This window comes from Sus scrofa, chromosome 2 (genome assembly GCF_000003025.6).
Source record: "Sus scrofa isolate TJ Tabasco breed Duroc chromosome 2, Sscrofa11.1, whole genome shotgun sequence".
In the NCBI taxonomy this organism is placed as follows: Eukaryota; Metazoa; Chordata; class Mammalia; order Artiodactyla; family Suidae; genus Sus; species Sus scrofa.
The window spans coordinates 9,009,363-9,034,600 of NC_010444.4; the positions used below are offsets into that span (position 1 = coordinate 9,009,363).

Consider the following 25,238-nt stretch of genomic DNA (forward strand, 5'->3'; position numbering starts at 1 on the left):
GACCAGGGATCAAACCTGAGTCCTCATGGATGCTTAGATGCGTTTCTGCTGAGCCAGGAGGGGAACTCCAGGCGATGTATTAATGATTGTTGAAGCCAGATGATGGATAAACTGTGGCTTTTTATATGTTTCCTTCTACTTTTGTATGTTTAAAATTGATCATAATAGAGAGTTTCCATCGTGGCTCAGTGGTAACAAATCTGACTGGTATCCATGAGGACTCTGGTTAGATCCCTGTCCTCAATCAGTGGGTAAGGATCCGGCGTTACTGTGAGCTGTGGTGTAGCTTGTAGACGCCGCTCAGATCTGTTGTTGCTGTGGCTGTGGTGTAGGCCGACAGCTACAGCTTCAGTTGGACCCTGGCCTGGGGACATCCATATGCTGCAGGTGCAGCCCTTAAAAAAAAAAAAAGTTCAGGAGTTCCCGTCGTGGCGCAGTGGTTAACGAATCCGACTAGGAACCATGAGGTTGCGGGTTCGGTCCCTGCCCTTGCTCAGTGGGTTAACGATCCGGCGTTGCCGTGAGCTGTGGTGTAGGTTGCAGACGCGGCTCGGATCTCGGATCCCGCATTGCTGTGGCTCTGGCGTAGGCCTGTGGCTACAGCTCCGATTCAACCCCTAGCCTGGGAACCTCCATATGCCGCAGGAGCGGCCCAAGAAATAGCAACAACAACAACAACAACAACAAAAGACAAAAAAAAAAAAAAAGTTCATAATAATAGAATTAAAAATAATAAATAGGAGTTCCCGTCGTGGCTCAGCGGTTAACAAATCCGACTAAGGACCATGAGCTTGCGGGTTCGATCCCTGGCCTTGCTCAGTGGGTTAAGGATCTGGTATTGCCTTGAGTGGTGGTGTAGGTCAAAGACACAGCTCCGATCTGGTGTTGCTGTGGCTGTGGCGTAGGCCAGCAGCAACAGCTCTGATTAGACCCCTAGACTGGGAACCTCCACATGCCTTGGGAGTGGCCCTAGAAAAGGCAAAAAGACAATAAAATAGAATAAATAAAATAAAATAAAATAAAATAAATAAATAGATTTGTCTATAATAAAAAGTCAGAAACCAACAGAGGTAACTGTTACATTGTGATTTACAATTTAAAAAAACTATTTTAAACACAAAGAAAGGTATATCCAATTTTTATTAATGGAAAATCAGTTTCTTCTTATTCTTTTTAAATAAATATTACATGATTTAAGTTTGAAAAAAAAAAACTATATATTTGGTCTTCTTCCCTATTCCTGGCACAGAGCTCCTAAAACCCTTGGAATTGCTTAAGTGATAAGTTTGAAAAAGGTGTCTTCTTTTTTTTTCTTTGGTTACTGCACCCACAGGGTGCAGAAGTTCCCAGCACTGAAAGATTGACCCCGAGCCACAGCAGTGACAATGCCAGATCCTTAACCTACTGAGCCACCAGGGAACTTCCCTTGATATTCATAACCCGCATGTGAGTTGATATTAACTAGGTGACTTTTGAAAAGCACTTAAACCAAACAACCAAGTGACTGGAGGGTTGGAACTTTCAGTCTCAGCTTCCTTTGGCTAATAAATTAATCGACTCTGCCTGTATAGTGAACCCTACATAAAAAAACAAAAGGAGGGAGTGCTTGTTGTGACTTAGTAGTAACAAACCTGACTGGTATCCATGAGGACACAGGTTCAATCCCTGGCCTCGATCAGTGGGTTAAAGATCCAGTGTTGCCATGAGCTGTAGTATAGGTCACAGACACGGCTTGGATCTGGTTGCAGTGGCTGTGTTGTAAGCCAGCAGCTGCAGCTCCGATTTGACCCTTAGCCTAGGAATTTCCATATGCCACAGGCTCGACCCTAAAAGACAAAAAAAAAAAAAAAAAAAAAAAAAAAGGGCAGGGTTCAGAGAGCCTGGGGGTCATGAAGACCCAGAGAACTGGAGAGAGCAGTGAGCTCAGAGAGAGCAGAGAAGCTCAAAGCCCTTTCCTATCCCTTGTCTTAGGCATCTTTTCTATCTGGCTGTTCCTGAGTTAGATCCTTTTTTTTGGGGGGGGGTGCCCGAAGCATATGGAGGTTCCCAGGCTAGGGGTCTAATCAGAGCTACAGATGCTGGCCTATGCCACAGCCACCGTAAGGCAAGATCCGAGTCGCATCTGTGACCTACACCACAGCTCATGGCAACACTGGATCCTTAACCCACTGAGCAAGGCCAGGGATCGAACCCGCAAGCTCATGGTTCCTAGTCAGATTCGTTTTCCACCTCGCCACCACGGGAACTTCCCTGAGTTAGATCCTTCTGTTGCTGTTGTTGTTATTGCTGTTTTGGATCCTTTTATAATAAAGTGGTAATCATGAAGTGAAATGGAGTTCCCGTCGTGGCGCAGTGGTTAACGAATCCGACTAGGAACCATGAGGTTGCGGGTTCGATCCCTGCCCTTGCTCAGTGGGTTAATGATCCGGCGTTGCCGTGAGCTGTGGTGTAGGTTGCAGACGCGGCTCGGATCCCGCGTTGCTGTGGCTCTGGCGTAGGCCTGTGGCTACAGCTCCGATTCAACCCCTAGCCTGGGAACCTCCATATGCCGTGGGAGCGGCCCAAGAAATAGCAACAACAACAACAAAAAAGACAAAAGACAAAAAAAAAAAAAAAAGAGAGAGATAAAACTTTAAAAAAAAAAAAAAAAGAAGAAGAAGTGAAATGTTTGAGTTCTCTGAACCGCTCTAGCAAATGAGTTGAACCCAACTAAGGGGGGTCTTTGGAACTTTGTTTTTGCTTGTTTGTTTTTTTGTCTTTTGTCTTTTTAGGGCCACACTGCAGCATATGGAGATTCCCAGGCTAGGGGTCTAATCGGAGCTGTTGCTGCCAGCCTACGCCACAGCCACAGCCACAGCAGATCCGAGCTGTGTCTTTGACGTACGCCACCGCTCATGGCAATGCCGGATCCTCAACCCACTGAGCGAGGCCAGAGATCAAACCTGCAACCTCATGGTTCCTAGTGGAATTCGTTTCCACTGAGCCACAACCGGAACTCCGGTCTTTGGAACTTTGATCTACAGCCAGTCAGTCAGAAGAAACACAGGCCACAACTGGGACTTGCAATTGCCCTCTGAAGTGGAGGGCAATCTTGTAGTCCCTTAGCCTGTGTAATCTCTGTGTAGATGATCTCAGAACTGAGGTAAATTGTAGGACACTCAATTGGTATTTGAGGAATTCTTGGATGTGTGGAGAAAAAAACAAATTGTAATTTGAGTCAGCATTATTAGCAATAAATGCTTAAAACTCACTGGTTCATAATTATTTGAACACCGTGTATTATGTTACCAATGTTCTTGAGGTTATCTGCACCTATTGTGTCTGTGTGGCGTGAATGTTATATAATTGTACATGGGGGTATAAGAGCTCCAGTTGCTCTGATGTTCTCACCAACACATGATATTTTCAGTAGGGTTCGTTTAGCTATTCTAATCACTGTGGTAGCATCTCCTTGTGGTTTTAATTTTCATTTCCCTAATGACTAAGGATGTTAGACATCTTTTCATTTACTTTTTTGCTGAGTGTGGTCTTGTCAAAACTCAAGTCAAATAATTTCAATCCCCTACTTCGAACCCAGGGCACCATAATGAAACCATCACTTTGACCTACCAGGCAGGGGCCAGATCCAGCCAACCCTATGTTCTGTTTCTTTTCTTTCTGCTTTCTCCACTCCAGCCACCTTGGCCTCCCCTCCCACCTCAGGACCAAAGCACTTTCTATTTCTTCTGCCTAAAATGCTCTTGGCTCTGGGTTTCACCTGAGGGGTATGAGGAGGGCTCCTTCTCATTTTACAGGTATAAGTTTAATGTCACCACTTCTGAGAGGCATTCCTTGACTGCCAGACTCAAGTTGCCGCATCTCAATCACTCCTCTATTGTATTGCTTTGTTTTATTTTCGTCATAGAATTTTGCCCTATTTGGTATCATCTTTGTTTTTTTTTCTTTGTAAGGGCACAGCTTCAGCATATAGAAGGCTAGGGGTTGAATCAGAGCTGTAGCTGCCAGCCTACGCCACAGCCACAGCAACATGGAATCCTAGCTGAGTCTTCAACCTACACCACAGCTCATGGCAACCTCGGATCCTTTAAACCACTAACCAAGGCCAGGGATTGAACCCGCCTCCTCAAGGATACTAGTTGTGTTCACTACTGGTGAGCCACAAAGGGAACCCCTTGGCATCATCTTATTAACTTTTTTTTCCCTTTTTTGGCCTCACTTGAGACATATGGAAGTTCTCAGACCAAAGACTGAACCTGAGCCACAGCAGCTGCAACCTATGCCACAGCTGTGTCAATGCCAGATCCTTAACCTGCTGTGGCACAGCAGGAATGCCACCATCTTATCAACTTATTTTATTTTATTCTGCCTTTCTAGGGCTGCACCTGTGGCATGTGGAATTTCCCAGGCTAGGGATCAAATCGGAGCTGCAGCTGCTGGCCACAGCCACAGCAACTCGGGATCCGAGCCACATCTGCCACCTTAACACAGCTCACAACAACTGTTAACCCACTGAGTGAGGCCTGGGATCAAACCCATTTCCTCATGGATATTAGTCGGATTTGTTTCTGCTGCGCCACTATGGGAATACATTATTAACTTATACATGTGCATTTTGCCTATTCCCACCCCATGAAGGGCAGGGATTTTTGTCTATTGTGTTCTGCTATATCCCCAATGCCTAGAATGGTGCCTGGAACAGAACAGGTGCTCAGGATCTAGCTGCATCGCTAAGCGAATCTCTAGCATTTAACAGTGCATTCGGCAAATAATGGAGTTTAAGAAATATGGGTTGATTGAACCTCATTCTCATAATGAATCTATTAGTATATCTTCAAGCTCCCCAGACATGGGTTGGCCATGATAAATTCTCCCCAAGCCCCGATCTCCTTACTTCCAAAACTACAAAATCAGAGACAAGCTAGAACAGAAAGAAAATAGCTCTGGAGGAGTTCCCAGAAAGTTTACTGAAGGATTGTTTCATTTATCTTGCTACACAATAACCCTCCCCCAAAACATAGTGGCTTAAAACAACCACAGTAATTTACTTAGTTCACAAATCTACAATTTAAGCAAGACTCAATGGGGTAAGCTTACACCTGCTCCATGCAACACCAGCTGGGGCAGTTCAGCTGGGGACAGGAGGGTCCGCTTCTGTGACAGCTGAGTCACGTGGCTGGCAAATTGAAGCGGGCTGTTAGCTGGAAGCCTGGCTGTGGCTGTACCTGAAACACACATGCCCTCTTTTGTGTGGCTGGGGTTCTTCACACCATGGTGGCTGTGTTCTAAAAGCAAGTATCCCAAGAGATGGAAACTCTATCCCCCCCCCTTTTTTTTTTGCTATTTTTTGGGCCGCTCCCGCGGCATATGGAGGTTCCCAGGCTAGAGGTTGAATCAGCTGTAGCCACCAGCCTACGCCGGAACCACAGCAACTCAGGATCCCAGCCGCGTCTGCAACCCACACCACAGCTCACAGCAATGCCAGATCCCCAACCCCCTGAGCAAGGGCAGGGACCGAACCCGCAACCTCGTGGTTCCTAGTCGGATTCGTTAACCACTGCGCCACGACGGGAACTCCTCTATCCCTTTTTACGACTTAGAAGTCACACAGCATCACATTTCTTTCTTTCTTTCTTTCTTTTTTTTTTTAATGTCTTTTTGCCTTTTCTAGGGCCGCTCCCACGGCGTATGGAGGTTTCAAGTCTAGGGGTCCACTTGGAGCTGTAGCTGCCAGCCTACACTACAGCCAGACCAACGCCAGATCCAAGCCGCATCTGCGACCTGCACCACAGCTCACGGCAATGCCAGATTCTTAACCCACTGAGCGAGGCCAGGGATCGAACCTGCAACCTCATGGTTCCTAGTCGGATTTGTTAACCCCTGAGTCACGATGGGAACTCCACATTTCTCTGAAGGTCACAATCCCTTTGAGACTCAAGGTGAGAGGTTTTACTCAATGGAAGGAACATCAATGTCATCTTGTAAAATGTGGGAGGGAAGGTCTTGTTCAGACCATCTTGGAGAGTACAATCTGCTGCAAGAGTAGGTCTTGCCCAGCTAGGTAGTAGAGAGGAGCCCTTGTCATGATGTCTGTCACCTGTCTCCCAAAGATTCAAACACAGCATTAGGTCCAGCCTCTGGAGGGCAATCCCTTTTTCCTTTTTTTTTTTTTTTTTTTTTTTTTTTTTGTCTTTTTGTCTTTTTTCTAGGGCCACACCTGCAGCATATGGAGGTTCCTAGGCTAGAGGTCTAATTGGAGCTGTAGCCACTGGCCTACACCAGAGCCACAGCAAGGCCAGATACGAGCTACGTCTGCAACCTATACCACAGCTCATGGCAACACTGGATCCTTAACCCACTGAGCTAGGCCAGGGATCGAACCTGCAACCTCATGGCTCCTAGTCGGATTCTTTTTCGCTGCACCACGACAGGAACTGCTCTTTTTTTTTTCTTTTCAGGGCCATACCCACAGCATATGGAAGTTCCCAGGCTAGGGGTTGAATCAGAGCTATAGCTGCAGGCCTACACCACAGCCACAGCAACTCAGGATCCAAGCTGCATCTGCAACCTACACCACAGCTTGAGGCAACGCTGGATCTTTAACCCACTGAGCAGAGCCAGGGGTCAAACCTGCGTCCTCATGGATACTAGTCAAATTCATTTCCACTGAGCCACATTGGGACCTCCTGGAGGGCCATCTCTGAGCAAGGGTCATCCATCCAACTCTCCCTGGTTCTAGTCTCCTGCTTCTGTGCCACCAGTTCTTCCAATAGCCAGGATAATCCTGCCCCAGCTGAGTCTGAATCCTCTGACTGTGGATACTACCACAACCCCGAGGACCATCTTGGGGACACTCTAGGAAGACAGACGTACAAAGTGGTTAGGGATGTGGCTTTGAAGACAGACCTAGATTCATTCTCAGCTCTACCTTTTCTTTTTTTCCTTTTTCTATGTTCCTGCCTTGCCCTCGGCAAGTAGAAGTTCCCAAGCCAGGGATGGAACCTCCCCCACCATAGCAACCCAAACCATAGTAGTAGCAAGCTGGATCCTTAACCTGCTGAGCCACCAGGGGAACTCCAGCTCTGCCTTTTATTAGCTGTATGGCTTTGGCCAAGTTACTTAACCATGTTTTAGAAGAACCTCAGTCTCTTCTTCTGTCTAATGGGGATAAGAAAGGCTATTATGCAATTAGAAGTCATATGTTTGGCACATCGCTAGCACTTTAACAACTATTAAATAACATGATAGGTATTTTTCTAACTACTACTAATACACAAACACATAGAAGCAAAGTGTTTCCACCTTTTTCCTTGGAAAAAGTTACTGCCATTAAGTTCTTTCATTTTAGCTTTAAATTTTACATACACCTCTTTTTGGGGTGGGGGGGCTGCCCTCGCAGTATACTGAAGTTCCCAGGCTAGGGGTTGAATAAATCAGAGCTGCAGCTGCTGGCCTACGCCACGGTCACAGAAACAGGGGATCCAAGCTGTGTCTGTGACCTACACCACAGCTCACTGCAAAGCCGGATCACTGAGTCACTGAGCAAGGCCAGGATACTAGTCATCCTCATGGATACAAGTCAGATGGGTTTCCGCTGCACCACGGCAGGAACTCCTGCTTATGTTAGTTTTAATTCCTATACAATAAATACTGTATGGCTTGGAACAATATCTTGAAGAGGTGGTCCCAAGCCGAGGTCAGTGTGGCCTGCATGTCTATAGTATAAGGATGGAAGGTAGAAAGATGAACTGTCCCTAATTCTGGTTATCTGATCGGAGGGTTTGACCACAGAACAAATTGGATATACAAAGAGTGGTGGGTGGGTGAAGAGGTGAAGAGTGGATAAAAGGCAGTTACTCCTCTGGTAACCTTGTTAACAGCTAGTGCCTGTTAGAGAAGAGGCAGGTATCACTGACTCCCAATTTACATCCCTTTCCTCTGGTTGTCTTAGGGATTCTGACGAATTCTTCAGATGTGGCCACGCTCTTTATTCTCCTACCTTCAGACATTTGAAGGCCTTGAGCTCAGTCCTTCCTTTCCTATCAGCACATGCCCGCTACCTCCACTCAGAGGACACTCATCTCTTCATTGTAAGTTGGCTGTAGAGTTCAGGCTAGGGACACTACGACGGCATTCGCGCAGCTGCTAGTTCTCGGACACCACCATTGCTGAGCCAGGAGCCAGGAACCAGGAACCATTAGACCGGAGGGAGTGAGCAGGAGGGCATCGTGAAGTTTCTGAGGGAGGAAGGGACCTACAAAAGACAACTGCAGTGCAGAGAGATGTAGCTATCACCCACTGCCTTGGCAGAGTGGGCCTTCTGAGTACTACATCAGGTTGTTGTTCCTCCTCTTCCTGATCACTCTGCAGCGAGTGGTGACGGACGTGCTGTCGGATAAGACACAAGCTCTTCCCGGCCTCGCCCCGAGGGCATCTCGCTACGCCCCTTACAGCCAGGTCCCCGCCCTCCTCAGGTAGATGGAGAAGCTTAGCCAATCCCGAGGGCTCTAAGGCAAAGAAGGTGGGACGAGAAGGAAAAAATTAGGACAGGAGCGCCAACCAATCGGGCGTCTGGCTGCCTGAACGACAGCTATCAGTACCCAGTTGGAGACGCCGTCCTGAGCCAGGGGGCGGGTTGGTGGGGAGTGAACCAATCGGTGACGAGAGAAGGCAAATTCGAGCCAATTAAAACTGAGAAGGCGAGGAGTGGAGGAACACGCCCGGTGGCTGCTGGGTGGTAGGTGAGGGATCGGCTTTCCCTCTTACTTCCCACCCTAGGACTTCTTAGCCTCTGGAATGCAAGAAGGGCTCAGGGAGTTCCCAGAGTGGGGTGTAGAGGTATCGCCCGGGAAGGCCTGGGAGCGAGACTTTTAGTCGGAGGACCTGCTGGAATCTACCGGGTGGGCATCGAGGAAGCGGAGGCTGCTTAGGGGCTGGACTTCCGGGGCGGGACTTTGTAGATGGGGCGGGGCCTGCAGCTAAGGTTGGGGCGAGGGGGCGGAGCTAAAAGTAGACCGCTGGGTGCGACCTAGGAGGAAGAAGGGTGGTACTTTACGAGAGCGTGTTGGGGTCATGACCGTGCTGCCAGAGGCTTTGGGGTGGCAAGTAATAGCTCAGAGCTTACGTTAAGGTTTCTGGGGGAGGTTACCTGCCCTAACTCACTGTCCTCTCTTCCCAGGGGGACCTTCCTAGGGTCCCTTTTCCTTCTTGGGTTGCTATGGAGTTCCCAGAACACAGCCAGCAGCTGCTGCAGAGCCTCCGAGAGCAGCGGTCCCAGGGTTTTCTTTGTGACTGCACCGTGATGGTGGGTAGCACTCAGTTCTTGGCTCATCGGGCAGTGCTGGCCTCCTGCAGCCCATTTTTCCAGCTTTTCTACAAAGAGCGGGAACTGGACAAGAGGGATCTGGTGTGTATCCACAACGAGATTGTCACAGCCCCAGCCTTTGGGCTGCTTCTGGACTTTATGTATGCTGGCCAGCTGGTCCTGAGGGGAGATACCCCTGTGGAGGATGTGCTGGCAGCTGCCAGCTACTTGCACATGAATGATATCGTCAAGGTGTGTAAGCGGCGGCTGCAAGCCCGGGCCCTGGCAGAGGCAGACAGTACCAAGAAGGAGGAGGAAACCAACTCACAGCCTTCTAATTTGGAGTTCCTATCCAGCACTTCCCGTGGTCCCCAGCCTTCTTTGGCATCTGCTGAGACATCAGGCCACTGGAGCAAAGGGGAGTGGAAAGGCTCAACTGCTCCTTCACCTACTCTCTGCCCTCCAGATGAGTCACCGATGCCAGCTGGGGCTGACACCACACAGCCTGGTGTGGAGGTGGACTCCCCGCATCTGCGGGCACCTCCTCCTCCAGTGGTTGACATCTCTCTTGCCAGCCCCAGCAGCTCCACAGAGACCAACCCTGCAAACTACTTCTCTTCCAGCCTCCAACAGTTTCAGTAGAGCCATTGGCTCCCCTTGATGTGGGTTCAGAGAGTCTGAGGGTGGTGGAACCAAGGGGTACTGGAGGACCATCGCAAGGCTTTTATCCCCCAGCTTCAGCTGCAGCCCCAGTCCCAGCCCCAGTGGAAGCTGAGCTGGTCCAGGTGAAAGTCGAAGCTATTGTGATTTCTGATGAGGAGGCTGATGTGTCAGAGGAACAGCCTCGGGGTCCTGAGGGACTGCTCCCACCTGGAGGAGCAATGTATGGTGGACAGCCCCCCAGCCAGAGGCTTTTGAGGAGCCACGGGTGGCAGGACTGGAGGAAGTGGGGCCAAGTGACCACTTCTGTCACCAGATCCTCACCTATCCTACCATTTGCTGCCAGGTCCAGGGCAGTATCATCGAGGACTGGTGACCTCACCCCTGCCTGCGCCATCTGCCCTGCATGAGCCCCTCTACCTGCCTTCTGAGTATGAAGCAGCCCCAGGAAGCTTTGGGGTTTATACTGAGGATGTCCCCACTTGTAAGACATGCGGGAAGACCTTCTCCTGCTCTTACACACTACGGCGCCATGCCACCGTGCACACCCGGGAGCGACCCTATGAGTGCCGCTACTGCCTGCGCAGCTACACGCAGTCAGGGGACCTGTACCGCCACATCCGCAAGGCTCACAATGAGGACCTGGCCAAACGCAGCAAACCGGATCCGGAGGCTGGCCCCCTTCTAGGAGGGCAGCCTCTCCCTGGCTCCCCACAGGCAGCAGATAAACAGAACAGCAGTGGTGGTGGAGGGCCACCCAAGGATTTTGTACTTGGCCCCAAAAACTGACATCTGGGCACACATGCGCTGATGCTAGGCCTGCGCTTGCTACTGTTGGAGGGCGCAGCACCGAAGGTTGAAAGCATCTCATTTTCCCTGCTGGGGACCGAGTGAAGATTCTGCTCTGGCTGAAGCTTCCTACCCTTTCCTTTTCCCGACCAGATTGCAGGACTTCATGGGGCATGGCATCTCAGTCAGTCCTTCAGCAAGGGCACTGGGAATTTTCCTGAGGTGTAATCGCTCCTCACTCTGCAGTCCGGGCCATAAAGCGAGCGGTGAAACTGTCTCTTTAAATGAGTGTTGGCTGGTTTCTCCCACAAACCTGCATGCCTCCTGATGTTTTATACCACCCTCCAGATCTTTTAGGAATCTGACGTCTGTATTTGAGGCAGAGACAGGTCAGGCTGCTCATGAGGAAAAAAAGCGAGACAGGCAGAGGGCAATGTAGACTTTACTAGGAAAAGTGTACAAATTAGGGAATTTTACACCATCAGGATTTGTTGTTGCAGTTGAGCGCCCGTGTCCGGGGCTGTACTGGGGACGTCCCATAAATACTCACTTAATCCTCAACAACTTGATGAGGAATTATCCTTCTCCCCACTTTCTTTTCCCACGGACAAGGACACTTGAGACTGAACAAGCAGTGTGACCTTGTTCAAAGTCACAGGGCTAGTTAAGGGGGCAAGCCAGAATTGGAACCCTGGCTTGTGGCTTCAGACGACATTGTTGAAGATAGTTAACTGCGAACTAGATGTTGGTTTTTTTTTGACCTTTTGAGTGTTTGGGTTTTGTTGCTCTACCCCTTTACCTCTGCTTTCCACCTAGAAAGACCTGTGTGGACTGTTTCAGCAACAGATACTGTGTTGATGATTTGCAATTTTGGCCTACGTGTTGTAAATGTGAATTGAGATCTCCAAAGATGACAAACTAGAAGGCAGAAAGACGCTAGGCTCCATGGTGGTAGATGTGGGGGCCTGTGGGATGGAAGTGATGGGTTCTTGGAAAACTAAAGGAACTCTTGGAGTGCCTGTCGTGGCGCAGTGGTTAACGAATCCGACTAGGAACCGTGAGGTGGCAGGTTCGATCCCTGGCTTTGCTCAGTGGGTTAAGGATACAGCGTTGCCATGAGCTGTGGTGTAGGTCGCAGACGCAGCTCGAATCCCGAGTTGCTGTGGCTCTGGTGTAGGCCAGCGGCTACAGCTCCGATTAGACCCCTAGCCTGGGAATCTCCATATGCCGCGAGAGCGACCCTAGAAAAGGCAAAAAGATGAAAAAAAAAAAGAAAGAAACTCTCAGTGAGAGAACCTTAGCGTTCATCTGGTCTAACGCCCTCACTTAAAAGGTGTGCCAACCGCGTACACAGGTGATTACTGACGGTAGAAATAGCAAAGCAGTAGGACTTTGGGGTGTTGATGTGTCAAGGGCAAAAAAAGAAGAGTTCTAGGAATGTAAGAGAAGGTCTGGCCCTACCTGTGGGGAAGGGTGGTGTCAGATGGGCTAGAGGGCTCCCCAGAAACCCTCTTACCTAAAGGACTGAGTACAAAAAAGTAGGAAGGAAAATTTAGAAAAAGATGAAAACGTGAGTGAAATTTTCTGAATTTCTTCTTTTTGGATCTGTCACATTCAGCACTGTGAACTCTTACTGGCAAGCTATTGTTTTTGAGGCATAGGGAGACAGAGCTGAGCATCAAAGATTTGGCCAGGGAGTTTCCTTTGTGGCTCAGCAGTAACGAATCCAACTAGTATCCATGGGGACGTGGGTTTGATCCCTGGCCCGCTCAGTGGGTTAAAGGATCTGGCGTTGCCGTGAGCTGTGGTGTAGGTCGCAGACGTAGCTTGGATCCAGAGTTGCTGTGGCTGTGGTGTATGTAGGCTGGTAGCTAGCTGAAGCTCTGATTCGACCGCTAGCCTGGGAACTTCCATATGCGGCACCTGCAGCCTTAAAAACAAACAAAAAGATTTGGCCAAAGAAAGCTCCTCACCTGGGGCATTAGGGGAAGCAAAAGTCAATGCTTAACGTTTTTAAGCCTGAGAGAGAGAATTCTGCACCTTTCATTTTCCTTGGGTTGGAATAAGCTTTTATTTTACTTTTCAAAAGGCTAATTTTATTTATGCAAATACATTACTGCCTTAACTCCTTGGTGAAACAAGGCAAGAGATACGTAAACACAGGAAGAGCTATTTTAGCTGAGTGGAGCACCTTTTCCAAAGTCTTTCCCAGAGTAAATACCAAGGCAAAATGCCTATAAAAATCAGTTGCCTTTAAAAGAGTGAAATTTATGGTATGCAAATTATCTATTAATTTTTGAAAAAGACATGGGGGGGTGGGCAGGGGAGGAAAAGAAATTGGCTGTCTCAGAACATCAGTTTCTCAAAGTGAGGCATCATAATAAATATGTGTACGTGTATATATAATGTATATAATTTTTCTGGACAGTCTGGGCGACACAGGAACCATTGTTACTGTCTCGGCCAGGTGCAATACCTGGCTAAAGAGGAGCTGTTACTTGGCAAGATTCTCCTGAAGCGCAAGCATCTGCTTCCAGTTCCCGGCATGGAATGCATTCTTCACTGGACACGGCAGCCAGGAATCTGCAACAAGTTTAAAGCGGCAGCCCACACAGTCATGGCCATGGTCGCCTCACCTTATCCATCTGCTGGACACCAGGAACAGTTTATGCCTGTCTGTAGAGGTGTGATCAATAGAGAATTTTCTCTCGTTTCCACTACTCTTGATGGTCCCACTTCTGGATTCAAGGAACCACAGATCAGCTCATCTACCCTCTAGTCCAACACTGGGTCCTCCCTCGCCCATTGTTAAACCTCTGCTTGAAAGAGAAGACTCCCCAGAGGAAACCGATTCTGCGGTTGGACAACCCTAATTGTGGGATGCTTCCTTCCACTGAGCCAAAAATCGGCCTCATTTTATAGTGGGATGGGCCAGGCCCCAGGCTATCCAGTTTAACCCTGAGCCGTCAGTTACTTTTGAGCTCTAAGGCAATTTTCCTTTTCAGACAGTCACCCTTTTAAAGATATATTCCTAGCTTAGGATTTCATTTCTTAATTGGCTGTATTATAAGTGTAGACTTCACTTGGTGTCTAATGGAAGCTTAGCTTCACAAAACTCACCTTTTTTTTTTTTTTTTTTGGATGTCTCAAGGCGTAAGGAATTCCTGGGGCAAACCATAGTTGCAGACTATGTCACGACTGTGGCCACACCAGATCCTTAATGTGCTGCACCACAAGGTACTTCCTAATACTTTTTTTTTTTAAACTGAAAATATATTTATTTTTGTGGTTGGGTGGCTTTTTGGTTTGTTGTTTTTGGCAAATGATGTGTGAGGTTCTCTAGAATCCCTTCCCCGGTTTTATCAGTAAGGAATTTCAGCATGCAGCGCTAAAAGAAACTCTTTAAAAAAAAAGACCAAATATCATGATCGCACTCAACAAAATTGATAGTAATTCTTGTTCAAATTTCTCTGATTGTTTCATCAACTTTTAGTTGTTTTTTTCAAATCAGAATCCAAATTCCAAGGGCTTTCAGAGTTCTGTGCCAGGATCTGGGAAGAGACATATATATATATATACTTTTTTTTTTTCCCTTCATTATCACAGTCTCATAAACTTTTAGTTACTTTCTTCAAATCACAATCCAAAGTAGAGTCACATTTATTTGGTTGATGTCTCTTAAGCCTCTTTTAATCTATAGGCTTCCCTCTCTTTTTCCTTGAAATTTACTGAAGAAATTGGGTCTATTTGTCTTACGGTTTCAGTCTGGAGTTTGCTTATTACATCCCCATGGTATCGTTTAATATGTTCCTCTGTCCAAAAGATCCTTTTAAAAGATATATTTAAGGAGTTCCCGTTGTGGCGCAGTGGTTAACGAATCCGACTAGGAACCATGAGGTTGCAGGTTCAATCCCTGGCCTTGCTCAGTGGGTTAAGGATCCGGCGTTGCCGTGAGCTGTGGTGTAGGCCGGCAGCTACAGCTCCGATTAGACCCCTAGCATGGGAACCTCCATATGCCGTGGGAGCGGCCCTAGGAAAAAAAAAAAAAAGACAAAAGATATATTTAAATAAAATATTGACTAAAAAGTAGTATAAGTAGCATGTGGTTTTGGCAAAGTTGTAAAGATGGTGAGCAGCCTCCCCTTCCACAAACTTCTGAGTCCAGAGATTTAGGTTCCTCTGGCTGATTCCTTCAGCATGTGGGTTCCTCCTCGAGACCCACCTCTGACTGCTGGCTTTTGTCCACTTTCTCGTTCATAACATCTGTGTTGGGAGCTGGCCTTCAAATGAAGGACCAAAATGTAAGTGTGACCACTTTGTCTCTTAGTAGCACTAGTAAAGGGATGAGTGCAATACAGTTCTACAATTTTTACGTATCGGCTTTATTTTTTCCTCATTGATGCAGAACATAGGTTACTGTAACATCAAGGTTTAGGGGGAAAAAAAAAAATCAGAAAGCAAAACCAGCCCCCAGCAAACATAACACACAACCATGACACAGTTCTGTCAACAATCTAGCTTAGAAATTTCAGAAGCTTAGAAGAGGAATAAATGATTCTACTTGTGTTGCTTCTGTCCTTGGACTCATAAGATTATTTGGTATAGGAACTTTTTCTTATAAGCTTACGGTTGTATTGTTTAAGGGTATACAGGGAGACACAGCCTAGCTCACTGGGAGAAGAGCTCATGTACGCTTGGCAAGATTAAGGGTTTGGTGTTCTTCTGAAACCTGTCTGTGGTTCTATGTTGGGTAACGACACATGCTTATTATCTTCACTCATAGTGGTAGAGCCGGTGCTGTACGGTTTCACCTACTCTGTACAACTCATAGATTATAGCTGTTACTCACACGTGTGCAGAATGACAAAGGACCTCCCAGCTGGTGGAGCCTCCTGCTGAGCCACAACCGCACCAGATCTGCAGCCTGCATCATGCCCAACAAAGCTTCCAGAAAGTTCGATCGGTGCTTAAAAGGCACTAAGGAAAGAGAGCCCTTCCTCATTGTTTCCCTCCTCTGTAGGAACAGAGGTCTTACAAAATCCATGGTGACAGGTAAAGAACAGGCCTCTGTTTTTATCCTGCTCTTTTATAGTATTGTTTCTACAAGACTTGGTAAACTGTCTTTCCTATGTTTTTTAGAGAAATGAGCATACGACAGATATGCACCTATTAAAAATTAAAATGTTTACTCGAGTGGTTTTTTTTTTTTGGCATGAGGGCTTTAAAAAGGCTATTAAATATACATTTAAATGCTTGGCTTCAGAGGTTTTAAGATGGGAAGGTTTAATAAAAAAATAATTATACGATATTAATGATTCAAATCTGAACAATAGCAGGGATTAGAAATTACCAAGAGAAACAAGAGGAACTAGATATTTTTGTGGGGGAAGAAGAATCTCAAAGTATATGGAACATTGAGAAAGGATTTAATTTAATCAAAATGGTTAATTTCTTTCCTTTTTTTTGGCCACCCTCATGGCACACAGAAGTTCCCAGGCCAAGGATCAAACTCGAGCCACAGTAGTGACAATGCCAAATCCTTAACTGCTGGGTCACCAGGGAACTCCCCAGTGGTTGAATGATTAATTTCAAATCTTTCATTTTGAGCCATGTGGGTATAATTTATAACTGTCTAGTTTCACAAAAGAAAATACATATATATTTGCCAGTTTGTGGCCTGCGTAACCTTGGCTTTGGGCATCTGAGGAGATGAAGGAAGAGACTCCCTCCTGCTGTCCGTATCACTTAATCCTCTGCTGGCCTCCTCCAGTGTGTGTGTGTGACTATATCCGACAACATCTATCCTTAAAATCTATGCCAGAGATATGACTAATTCCACCCGCAGCTGATGAGTGTTTTCTGGTTGTATTTCTCAAGGTAAATGTCCCCAAGAATACTATGTATTAAAAGCCATATAGACGTTTCCATCATGGCTCAGCAGTAACAAACCTGACTGGTATCCTTGAGGATTCAGGTTCGATCCTGGCCTCGCTCAGTGGGTTAAAGATCTGGCGTTGCCATCAGGTGTGGTGTAGATCGAAGATCTGTGGCTGTGGCTGTGGTGCAGGCCGGCAGCTACAGCTCGGATTTGATCCCTAGCCTGGGAGTTTCCACATGCCATGGGTGCGGCTCTAAAAAGGCCACCCCCCCCGAAAAAGCCGTATAAATACATAGATGGATAGACAACAACAGACACAGACTATATAAGCAATAAAGAGCATGTGCAGAACTAGAAACAAAACGGAGGTCCACCTCAGTCCAAGGTATGGGGTTAATTTCTCTGGCCGAGGCTCAGTTTCCCCTTGATGGGTCTTTAATGGTTCCCTCAAGTTCAAGTGGAGGTGTCGCGTTCTTCTTTTGTTAACCAAACATGCCCAGGTAGAGCTGCTTCTCTTTCCGATGGTAACTGCTGAGTTCCAACTGTGTTCGCTGAAGGTACCGCCGGACGTTGGCATCTGAGAACAGGGCAAAGAAGGCAATGAGAGACAGACCATAATTGCACCTCCAGGCAGGAGAGGCTGGTGAACACACTTCCATTTCTCAAAAGCTTTCTAAGCTCTGCATCTATCACAACTATTCTTTGTGTTTGTTTGTTTGTTTGTTTTTCAGGGCCGCTCCTGTGGCACATGGAAGTTCCCAGCCGCAGCCACAGCAACACGGAATCCAAGCCTCGTCCACGACCTGCATCACACACAGCTCATGGCAATGGGCATCCTTAACCCACTGAGTGAGGCCAGGGATCAAACCCATATCCTCATGGATTCTAGTTGGGTTCATTACCGCTAAGCCACGATGGGAACTCCTATTACAACTATTCCATGCAATAGTAAATCTCATTCATGAATACCACTGTATATATATATTTTTTTTGTTTCTTCTATGGCCGCACTCATGGCATACTGAGGTTCCCAGGCTAGGGGTCTAATCAGAGCTGTAGACGCCAGCCTACGCCAGAGCCACAGTAATGCAGGATCCGAGCCGCGTCTGCAACCTACACCACAGCTCATGCAATGCTGGATCCTTAACCCACTGAGCAAGGCCAGGGATCGAACCCACAACCTCATGGTTCCTAGTCAGATTCGTTAACCACTGCGCCACGACGGGAACTCCTACCGTTGTATTTTTTAAAACTCTTGTGCAGGGCTGGGCTGGGTGCTAATTTAACAATGAAAACGAGCTTGAAGAAATAGTTATTATTAGTGCACAGCCTCTAAAGCTACTGGACATGGGTGGCAGTTCATCCATGGACTTGAAAGTAAGGCACAGGAAAGAACAGTGCCTCATATGTTATATCTTTATTAATTCCTAATGGCTTTCTCATTCATTTGAGAGAGATTTTGCTGAGTCATTGTACGTTTGGGGACCCTCTACTTCAGCAGCTGCTCCAAGCCAGGATGCAAAATGGGAGACAGTGTTCACGGCTGAACCACCAACAGTGTCATCCTCTTCCCTGTATCCTTTTTGCCTTGGAAACCAGCCTCAAATCCTCTCTCAATAGGCCTGTCCTTCTTCGAGGTCACATCTGGCCTTAGCTGAGCCAAAGGACAAATGGATAGTTAAGCAAAAGCCAGACCCCAGCTGGAGAGTTCATTCCTTGGAATCCAGATCCTACTTTAGTCCCGATCTAAGACCTGAACCTTGAAAAACACCTGAAAACCTTTCACCAGGGGGTGGGGGAGAGTTTTTCTGGAGGATCTATCCCATGCTGCTTTCCCTCGGAGGCAAGAACACAAGCGTAGAAGCCCTGGTCGTCATACACCTTTCGATGCTTTTTGAATTCATAACATTTTGAATTTTATACTTTGTGAAGGTATTATTAGCTATTTTAAAAATTCAATACATTGCAAAAGTAAAATAGAACACTCTCCGACAGATGTCCCCAGGGGGACAATGTTTTGTACCTACCACTTCAGTCCCCCTTTCTCTCACCTTTTGGCTGCCTATTGACAGCAGCCGTGAGGTAGTGCTGAGCCCGGTCATAGTCCTGCAGGTGGAAAAAGGCCACTCCGGCCCGATACAAGGCCTTGGCGTTATCAGGCTGTCGTTCCAGGACTTTCTGACTGTATTCTTTCACCCGTTCATAGTTTACAGGTTCCATCTGAAGGAGACAGGCTAATAGGGCCAAAGAGAAGGAAGAGAGAAGAGCAAGGAGGGCCTTATTATACTAAGTTCTGCTGCCTAACTCAAGGCAGCACCAAACATAGAGTGATATCAACAACATTCACTCATCCAACAAATACATTTTTTTTTTTGCTTTGCTTTTTAGAGCTGCACTCGCAGCATGTGGAGGTCCCCAGGCTAGGGGTCTGATCAGAGCTACAGCTGCCAGCCTACACCACAGCCACAGCCACGCAGGATCCGAGCCGTGTCTGCGACCTACACCACCGCTCATGGCAACCCTGGATCCTTAACCCACTGAGTGAGGCCAGGGATCGAACCCGAAACCTCATGGTTCCTAGTCAGATTCATTTCTGCTGCGCCATGACAGGAACTCCCCAATAAATAAATTTAAGTGTCCACCATGTGCCAGACATTCTTCTAGCTATTGCAGAAGATGCAGCAGTGAATCAAAGTTTAACCCATGTTACAGTTTACTCAATATCTATCAAATGCCTTCTATGTACATAGTGTGGGTTAGGCACAGCTATAGAACTTGAAAAGAACATAAGTGGAAATTTAACTTTGTTTTGTTGTTGTGCTTGCGGCATGCAGAAATTCCCACACCAGAGACTGAACCTGAGCCACAACAGTGCCAACACCGGATCCTTAATCACGAGGCCACCAGGGAACTCCTTATTTAAAAGTCTTTAATTTGTCCAAGATCCCATAGCTTCTAGGTGGAATGAGTAAGAAATTTGAACCAAGGACTCTCTAACTCAAAAAGCATCATCATTCTTTTGTATGTATAACTGAGTCACTTTGTTGTACAGCAGAAAATAACACAACATAGTAAACAAACTATATATACTTCAATTTCAAAAAAAAAACAAAAAAACAAAAAAACAATGGGAGTTCCCATCGTGGCGCAGCAGAAACAAATCCAACTAGGAACCATGAGGTTGTGGGTTTGATCACTGGCCTTGCTCAGTGGGTTAAGGATCCAGCGCTGCCATGAGCTGCGGTGTAGGTTGCAGACGAGGCTTGGGTCTGGTGTTGCTGTGGCTGTGGCGTAGGCTGGCAGCTGTAGCTCCAAGTAGACCCCCCGCCTGGGAACCTCCATGTGCCGCAGGTGTGGCCCTAAAAAGACAACCCCACCCCCCAAAAAACCCCACCAAGTTCCCTTGTGGCGAATTAGGTTAAGGATTCAGTGTTGTCACTACTGTGGCTCAGGTGGGAACTTCCACATGCCACAGGCATGGCTGAACCAAAAAAACCCAAAAACAAAATCATCATCACTCTGAATGGGATGTAATACTTCCCTATTCCCCTGGATGAAAAAATGGGACTTCAAAACACAAATCTATTAGGATGCAATGTTCAGGCCAATGTTTTGCTTTTCTGTAATCAAGAAGGGAAATGCATTCCCTGTTTCCTAACAGTGGGGACTGAACACAGAATTATTAAATCACAGTGCTGAGAAGGAGAAGCAGGGCTAATGTCCGTATTCCTTTTACAACAGCGCCACCAAGTGGTCATATGGTTTATACTTAGGTATTATTTCCCCAGGGTTCAATTAACCCATCACTGTAGCTTCATTCATTCCACAACTAGCTATGGAGCATTGACTGTGTGCTAAGTGGAGCTAAGAGCAGGGGATAAAAGGAACAAGACAGACATAGACAACTTTTCTTGACTGTTCCCAGAGCATGTGGAAGTTCCGAGACCAGACAAGGGATGGAACCTTCGACATGACAGTGGCCCAAGCTGATGCAGTGACAATGCCAGATCCTTAACCCCACTGTGTCACAAGAAAACTCCATGGCCATGGCATTTCATAAATGAGCCTTTCCTGATGACTATCTAACACTCCCATCCCTTCATTTTCTGCTTTATTCTTTTCTTTATTACTTATATTTTTCTAATGTTACCTCTTTGGGTTTTTTTTTTTTTTTTTGTCTTGTTGTTGTTGTTGTTGCTATTTCTTGGGCCGCTCCCGCGGCATATGGAGGTTCCCAGGCTAGGGGTTGAATCGGAGCTGTAGCCAGAGCCACAGCAATGCAGGATCCGAGCCGCGTCTGCAACCTACACCACAGCTCACGGCAACGCCGGATCGTTAACCCACTGAGCAAGGGCAGGGACCGAACCCGCAACCTCATGGTTCCTAGTCGGATTCGTTAACCACTGCACCACGACGGGAACTCCTGGGTTTTTTTTTTGGTTTTGGGGTTTGTTTGTGTTTGTTTTTTTTTTTTTTTTTTTTTTGCTTTTTAGGGCCACATTCTTGGCATATGGAGGTTCTTAGGCTAGGGGCTGAATTGGAGCTACAGCTGCTGACCTATGACACAGCCACAGCAACCAGGGATCCGAGATGCGTCAGCGACCTACACCACAGTTCATGGCAACACAGGATCCTTAATCCACTGAGTGAGGCCAGGGATGGAACCTGCATCCTCATGGATCCTAGTCAGGTTCGTTAACTGCTGAGCCACAAAGGGGAACTTCTATGTTACCTCTTTTGTTAACTGTCCATTTTCCTTACTTGAGTTTATGTTCCTTAAGAGCAGGGATCTTTATCTGTTTCATTTTATTTTTATTATTTTAATTTTTTTCTTTTCTTAAGGCTGCACTTGTGGCATGCGGAGGTTCACAGGCTAGGGGTCGAATTGGAGCTATAGCTGCCAGCCTACACCACAGCAATGCCAGATACGAGCTGAATCTGCAACCTATACCACAGCTTGCAGCAATGGTAGATCTTAACCCAATGAGCGAGGCCAGGGATTGAACCCGAATCCTCATGTATACTAGTCAGGTTCTTAATTTGTTGAGGCACAACAGGAACTCCTTTATCTGTTTTACTATCCTGCAGTATCCTCAGTATCCAATAAATAATTGTTGAATGAATAGAAATATTGGCTACTATAATTACTGTTACTGTTACTTGAATCTAAGAGTAGGACTGGACAGAGACGGTAAAAAAAGCTAGATTTTCACCAAATCATAGCTGATGACGGTTGTAGTAAAAAAAAAAAAATCATTTAAACCACTATTACAAGGTATAAAAATACTCCTAAAGTGTTCCTGCTGTGGCGCAGTGGATTAAGAGGCCGCCTGCAGTGGGTCTGGTCGCTGCGGAGGCATGGTTAGATCCCAGGCCCAGTGCAGTGGGTTAAAGGAACAAGCATTGCTACAGTTGTGGCTCAGATTCAATCCCTGGCCCCGAAACTTCTATATGCTTCGGGTGCAGCCATAAAAAAACAAACCCACGAACAAAAAACTACTCCTAATAATTTCTATGGCCTCAACTGGGACCATTAGAATATTTCAATATACTTCAAAATAATTTAATTAGCCTACCATGGAACAGACCTAAGAAGTCTTTCTTTCTCTTTTTTTATTCTTTTCTTGTCTTCTTACCATTTCTTGGGCCGCCCTCGTGGCATATGGAGGTTCCCGGGCTAGGAGTTTAATCAGAGCTGCAGCCGCCAGCCTACACCAGAGCCACAGCAAATCGGGGTTCAAGCCGAGTCTGCAACCTACACCACAGCTCACGGCAATGCTGGATCCTTTAACCCACTGATCGAGGCCAGGGATTGAACCCGCACCCTCATGGTTCCTAGTCGGATTCGTTAACCACTGAACCATGATGGGAACTCCTCTTTTTTGTTTGTTTGTTTTAACACAGTGGTGGCATATGGCAGTTCCCAAGCTAGGGGTAGAATCAGAGCTGCAGCTGGGACCTATGCTATAGCATGTAGCAACGCCAGATCCTTAAACCACTGAGCAAGGCCAGGGATCGAACACGCATCCTCAGGGACACTATGTCGGGTTCCTAACCTGCTGAGCCACAACGGGAACTCCAGAAGTCTCTTTCTTCTAGTAGATTATGCCTAGTGCTAACTCTGGAATTTATCTCTTCATTCAAGGCCAGCTGGAGATGGAAGATACTAGTTATCTAAGTTACTATCCAGCTGATTTACAGGAAGAAGGAAAGTTATCCAAAACAGCTAAGAAAGATGACTTACACCATCCGTTGAAGCAAATGCCTTCTTTCCTATATTTTCTTTCTTTCTTTTATTTTTTGGCTGATTCCTGAGGTATGTGGAAGTTCCCAGACCAGGGAGAGAACCGGTGCCACAGCAGCTCCCCAAGTTGCTGTAGTGACAATGCCAGATCCTTAACCCACTGCACCACAAGAGAACGCCCTTCCTTTCTCCCTCTCTCTCTAGATACACATAGTCTTTTTAGGGCTGTACAGGCAGCATATGTAAGTTCTCAGGCTAGGGGTAGAATCAGAGCTGTAGCTGCTGGCCTACACCAGACCTCACAGCAACACCAGTTCCTTAACCCACTGAGGGAGGCCAGGATCACACTTGTGTCCTCATGGATACTAGTCGGGTTCATTACCGCTGAGCCTCGACGGGAACTTCCCTACATTTTCGATATTAAAGAAGCAAAGCCCTAAACACAGGCTCAGTACTTTCTCTATGGCGTGCAAAATGCCCTAAATCTATCAGCATCCCCCATAAGTTTATCAGAAATGTAAACTGGTAGCCCCACACAAACACCTCAGACCCATAAAACTGGAATCGTGAACGTGGGCATAGCTGTGTTTTACAAGCTACAAGTCTGCAAAGCACTGCTTTATAGAAACTCAAAGTCCTACAGATTGAAAATATATCTCAATTCATGGCACAATAACTAGACGTGAGCAGAAAGGCACGTCAGTGTTTTTCCCAACGTTCTCAGATTTTCATGCGGCTGCTTTGACACTCTACCCACCCTTCCGCCCTGCTCTTACCAGCCAGGTTGTTGTAGCAGTCTGTCTGGGTAGTATGCAGTACGTTTTCTTGTTCAGGTGTGAGGGCCGGGCCTTGAGGTCCTAGATTAGGAATCGGGGAGGGCATACTTGGATCCAGACCCCGCAGCTGAAGCAGAGCTCGATGGTATCCACTCACAGCATCCCGGTATTTCCCTTCCCGGTAACATTGGTTCCCCTTCTCCTTGTATAGCTGGGCCTCCTGCAGGCGCTTCTCCATAACTTTGTCACCCCGTGCTCTTGCGGAATGGGGAAGCAATTCCGAAGCTGTGGGGATAGGCGCGAAATAACCGATTTTGGTAGCCGACTTGAAGAAGCAGGAAACTATCCTTCTCCCGGAGGCCTCTCAGGGAATGAGGTTTGCTTGATTCTACTGCAGCCTCTTCCTCTCTTCTCTGCAGGTATTTTTCAATCTCTAGAAATGAAGGACAGGGAGAGGATGTGGAAATAGTAAAGCCACAGATAAATTGATTTCCTAAAGAGGTGATTCCGGGACGAAGTGATTGCATGAATTAGCGAAAGCCATACTAAGGAATTGTGGCCAGCGTGGGAACGCCGGCGGAATTTACTTCCTCCTTTCCTTTGAACAACCGCCCCCCGACCTGGAAGTGGAAGGGAGTGGGCGGGGACAACTCCTAAAAGAGGTCTAGGGGGCTTGCCTCCCTCCCAGCTCTTTGTTTGCACCAGCAGCTGTTGGCCTCTGGGCCAAGAGTTGGGGAACCAAGGTGAATGCGGTCAGTGCACCGTAACCACAAGCCAACGGTGACGCGGCCGCAGCGCCGCTCAGCTGCAAGTGCCCCAGGTCCCGCGGCCAGCCTCTCGCTCCTTACAAATGGCCGAGCCCAAAGTCTCTCCTGCCCCCCCACGCCCTGAGCTTCGGTTTACGATCCCGGAGCACGGAGAGGACAGGGTCTGGTCTCCGGATAGTTTGTGTGTAAAGGTCGCGCGCGTTGCGCCATGCCGTCCAATCAGGAGCAGCCTCGGAAAAGTAATCCTGCATAAACGACTCCGCCTCCCCAGCCTCCCTGGCCGACCAACCCGAGGGTGTGTGTGGGGGGAAATCTCCCGTCAGCTTCGCCAATTGAAAAAAAAGCTGAACGATCACGGATGACCAATCAGAATTGCAGATGACGATTCAAGTTGGCCAATAAAGCGAGGCGAGGGTGTCTGTTGCTAGGTAGAAGTTTAAGAGTTGAAATAAGACGAGGGCCCGAGGTTACTGTATTCCTCGGTTTTGGAGAGCCCTTGCGTTGACTAACCAGAAACATAATTGCTAGTAGGAGTTCACGTTGCAAGAGCTTCCCTGCTTCCCTTCTGCCTTTTCTTCCTTTGTCTCAAGAAGTGGCTGCACATATAGACAGTAGGACACAGACTAAAGAACAAGCACTACGACGACAGTGTGATCGGGTCAGACGCGAGTAAGGGTGGCGACAGGGTGTGAGGGCCATGTGGCGAGGGAGCTCCCACCCACTGCGCGGAGCCCGGGGCTCAAAGTACGGAGAGACCGGTGGGCACACGCCTGAGTGCTACGAAGCACTTGAGCCAAAGCCAACCTTTCCCGACTCCGGCTCC

At 47.3% G+C, this 25,238-nt stretch overlaps 2 protein-coding genes across 5 annotated transcripts; one reads left to right on the top strand and one right to left on the bottom strand.

Moving 5' to 3' along the window:
* Window positions 8,198-11,882, top strand: ZBTB3 (zinc finger and BTB domain containing 3). The gene is given in 5 exon segments (XM_003353818.4): window positions 8,198-8,835; window positions 9,176-9,926; window positions 9,929-10,198; window positions 10,201-10,266; window positions 10,269-11,882. Coding segments are annotated over 5 exon segments (1,611 nt in total). The 5' UTR covers window positions 8,198-8,793; the 3' UTR covers window positions 10,751-11,882.
* Window positions 14,330-25,196, bottom strand: TTC9C (tetratricopeptide repeat domain 9C). Of its 4 annotated transcripts, none has more exons than XM_005660786.3 (4): window positions 24,926-25,196; window positions 23,649-24,081; window positions 18,680-18,862; window positions 14,330-17,205 (listed from the first exon to the last, which is right to left on the bottom strand). In XM_005660786.3, exons 2-4 carry the CDS (start codon window positions 23,884-23,886, stop codon window positions 17,111-17,113), a joined length of 516 nt encoding a protein of 171 aa, XP_005660843.1. In that variant the 5' UTR covers window positions 23,887-24,081; window positions 24,926-25,196; the 3' UTR covers window positions 14,330-17,110. The 4 variants fall into 4 exon arrangements, with proteins under 4 accessions (XP_005660843.1, XP_005660844.1, XP_005660842.1 ...); XM_005660787.3 differs by lacking the exon at window positions 24,926-25,196 and adding an exon at window positions 24,497-24,645; XM_005660785.3 differs by lacking the exon at window positions 24,926-25,196 and adding an exon at window positions 24,351-24,639.

Excerpts from the sequence above, each read along its gene's own strand:
- TTC9C (XM_005660786.3), bottom strand. The coding sequence starts at position 23,886 with ATGGAGAAGCGCCTGCAGGAGGCCCAGCTATACAAGGAGAAGGGGAAC. Across the intron at positions 18,863-23,648 it reads CTGCTACAACAACCTGGCTG|CCTGTCTCCTTCAGATGGAA; the intron begins GTAAGAGCAGGG and ends TGGCCCTATTAG. Across the intron at positions 17,206-18,679 it reads TGTCAATAGGCAGCCAAAAG|ATGCCAACGTCCGGCGGTAC; the intron begins GTGAGAGAAAGG and ends CCCTGTTCTCAG.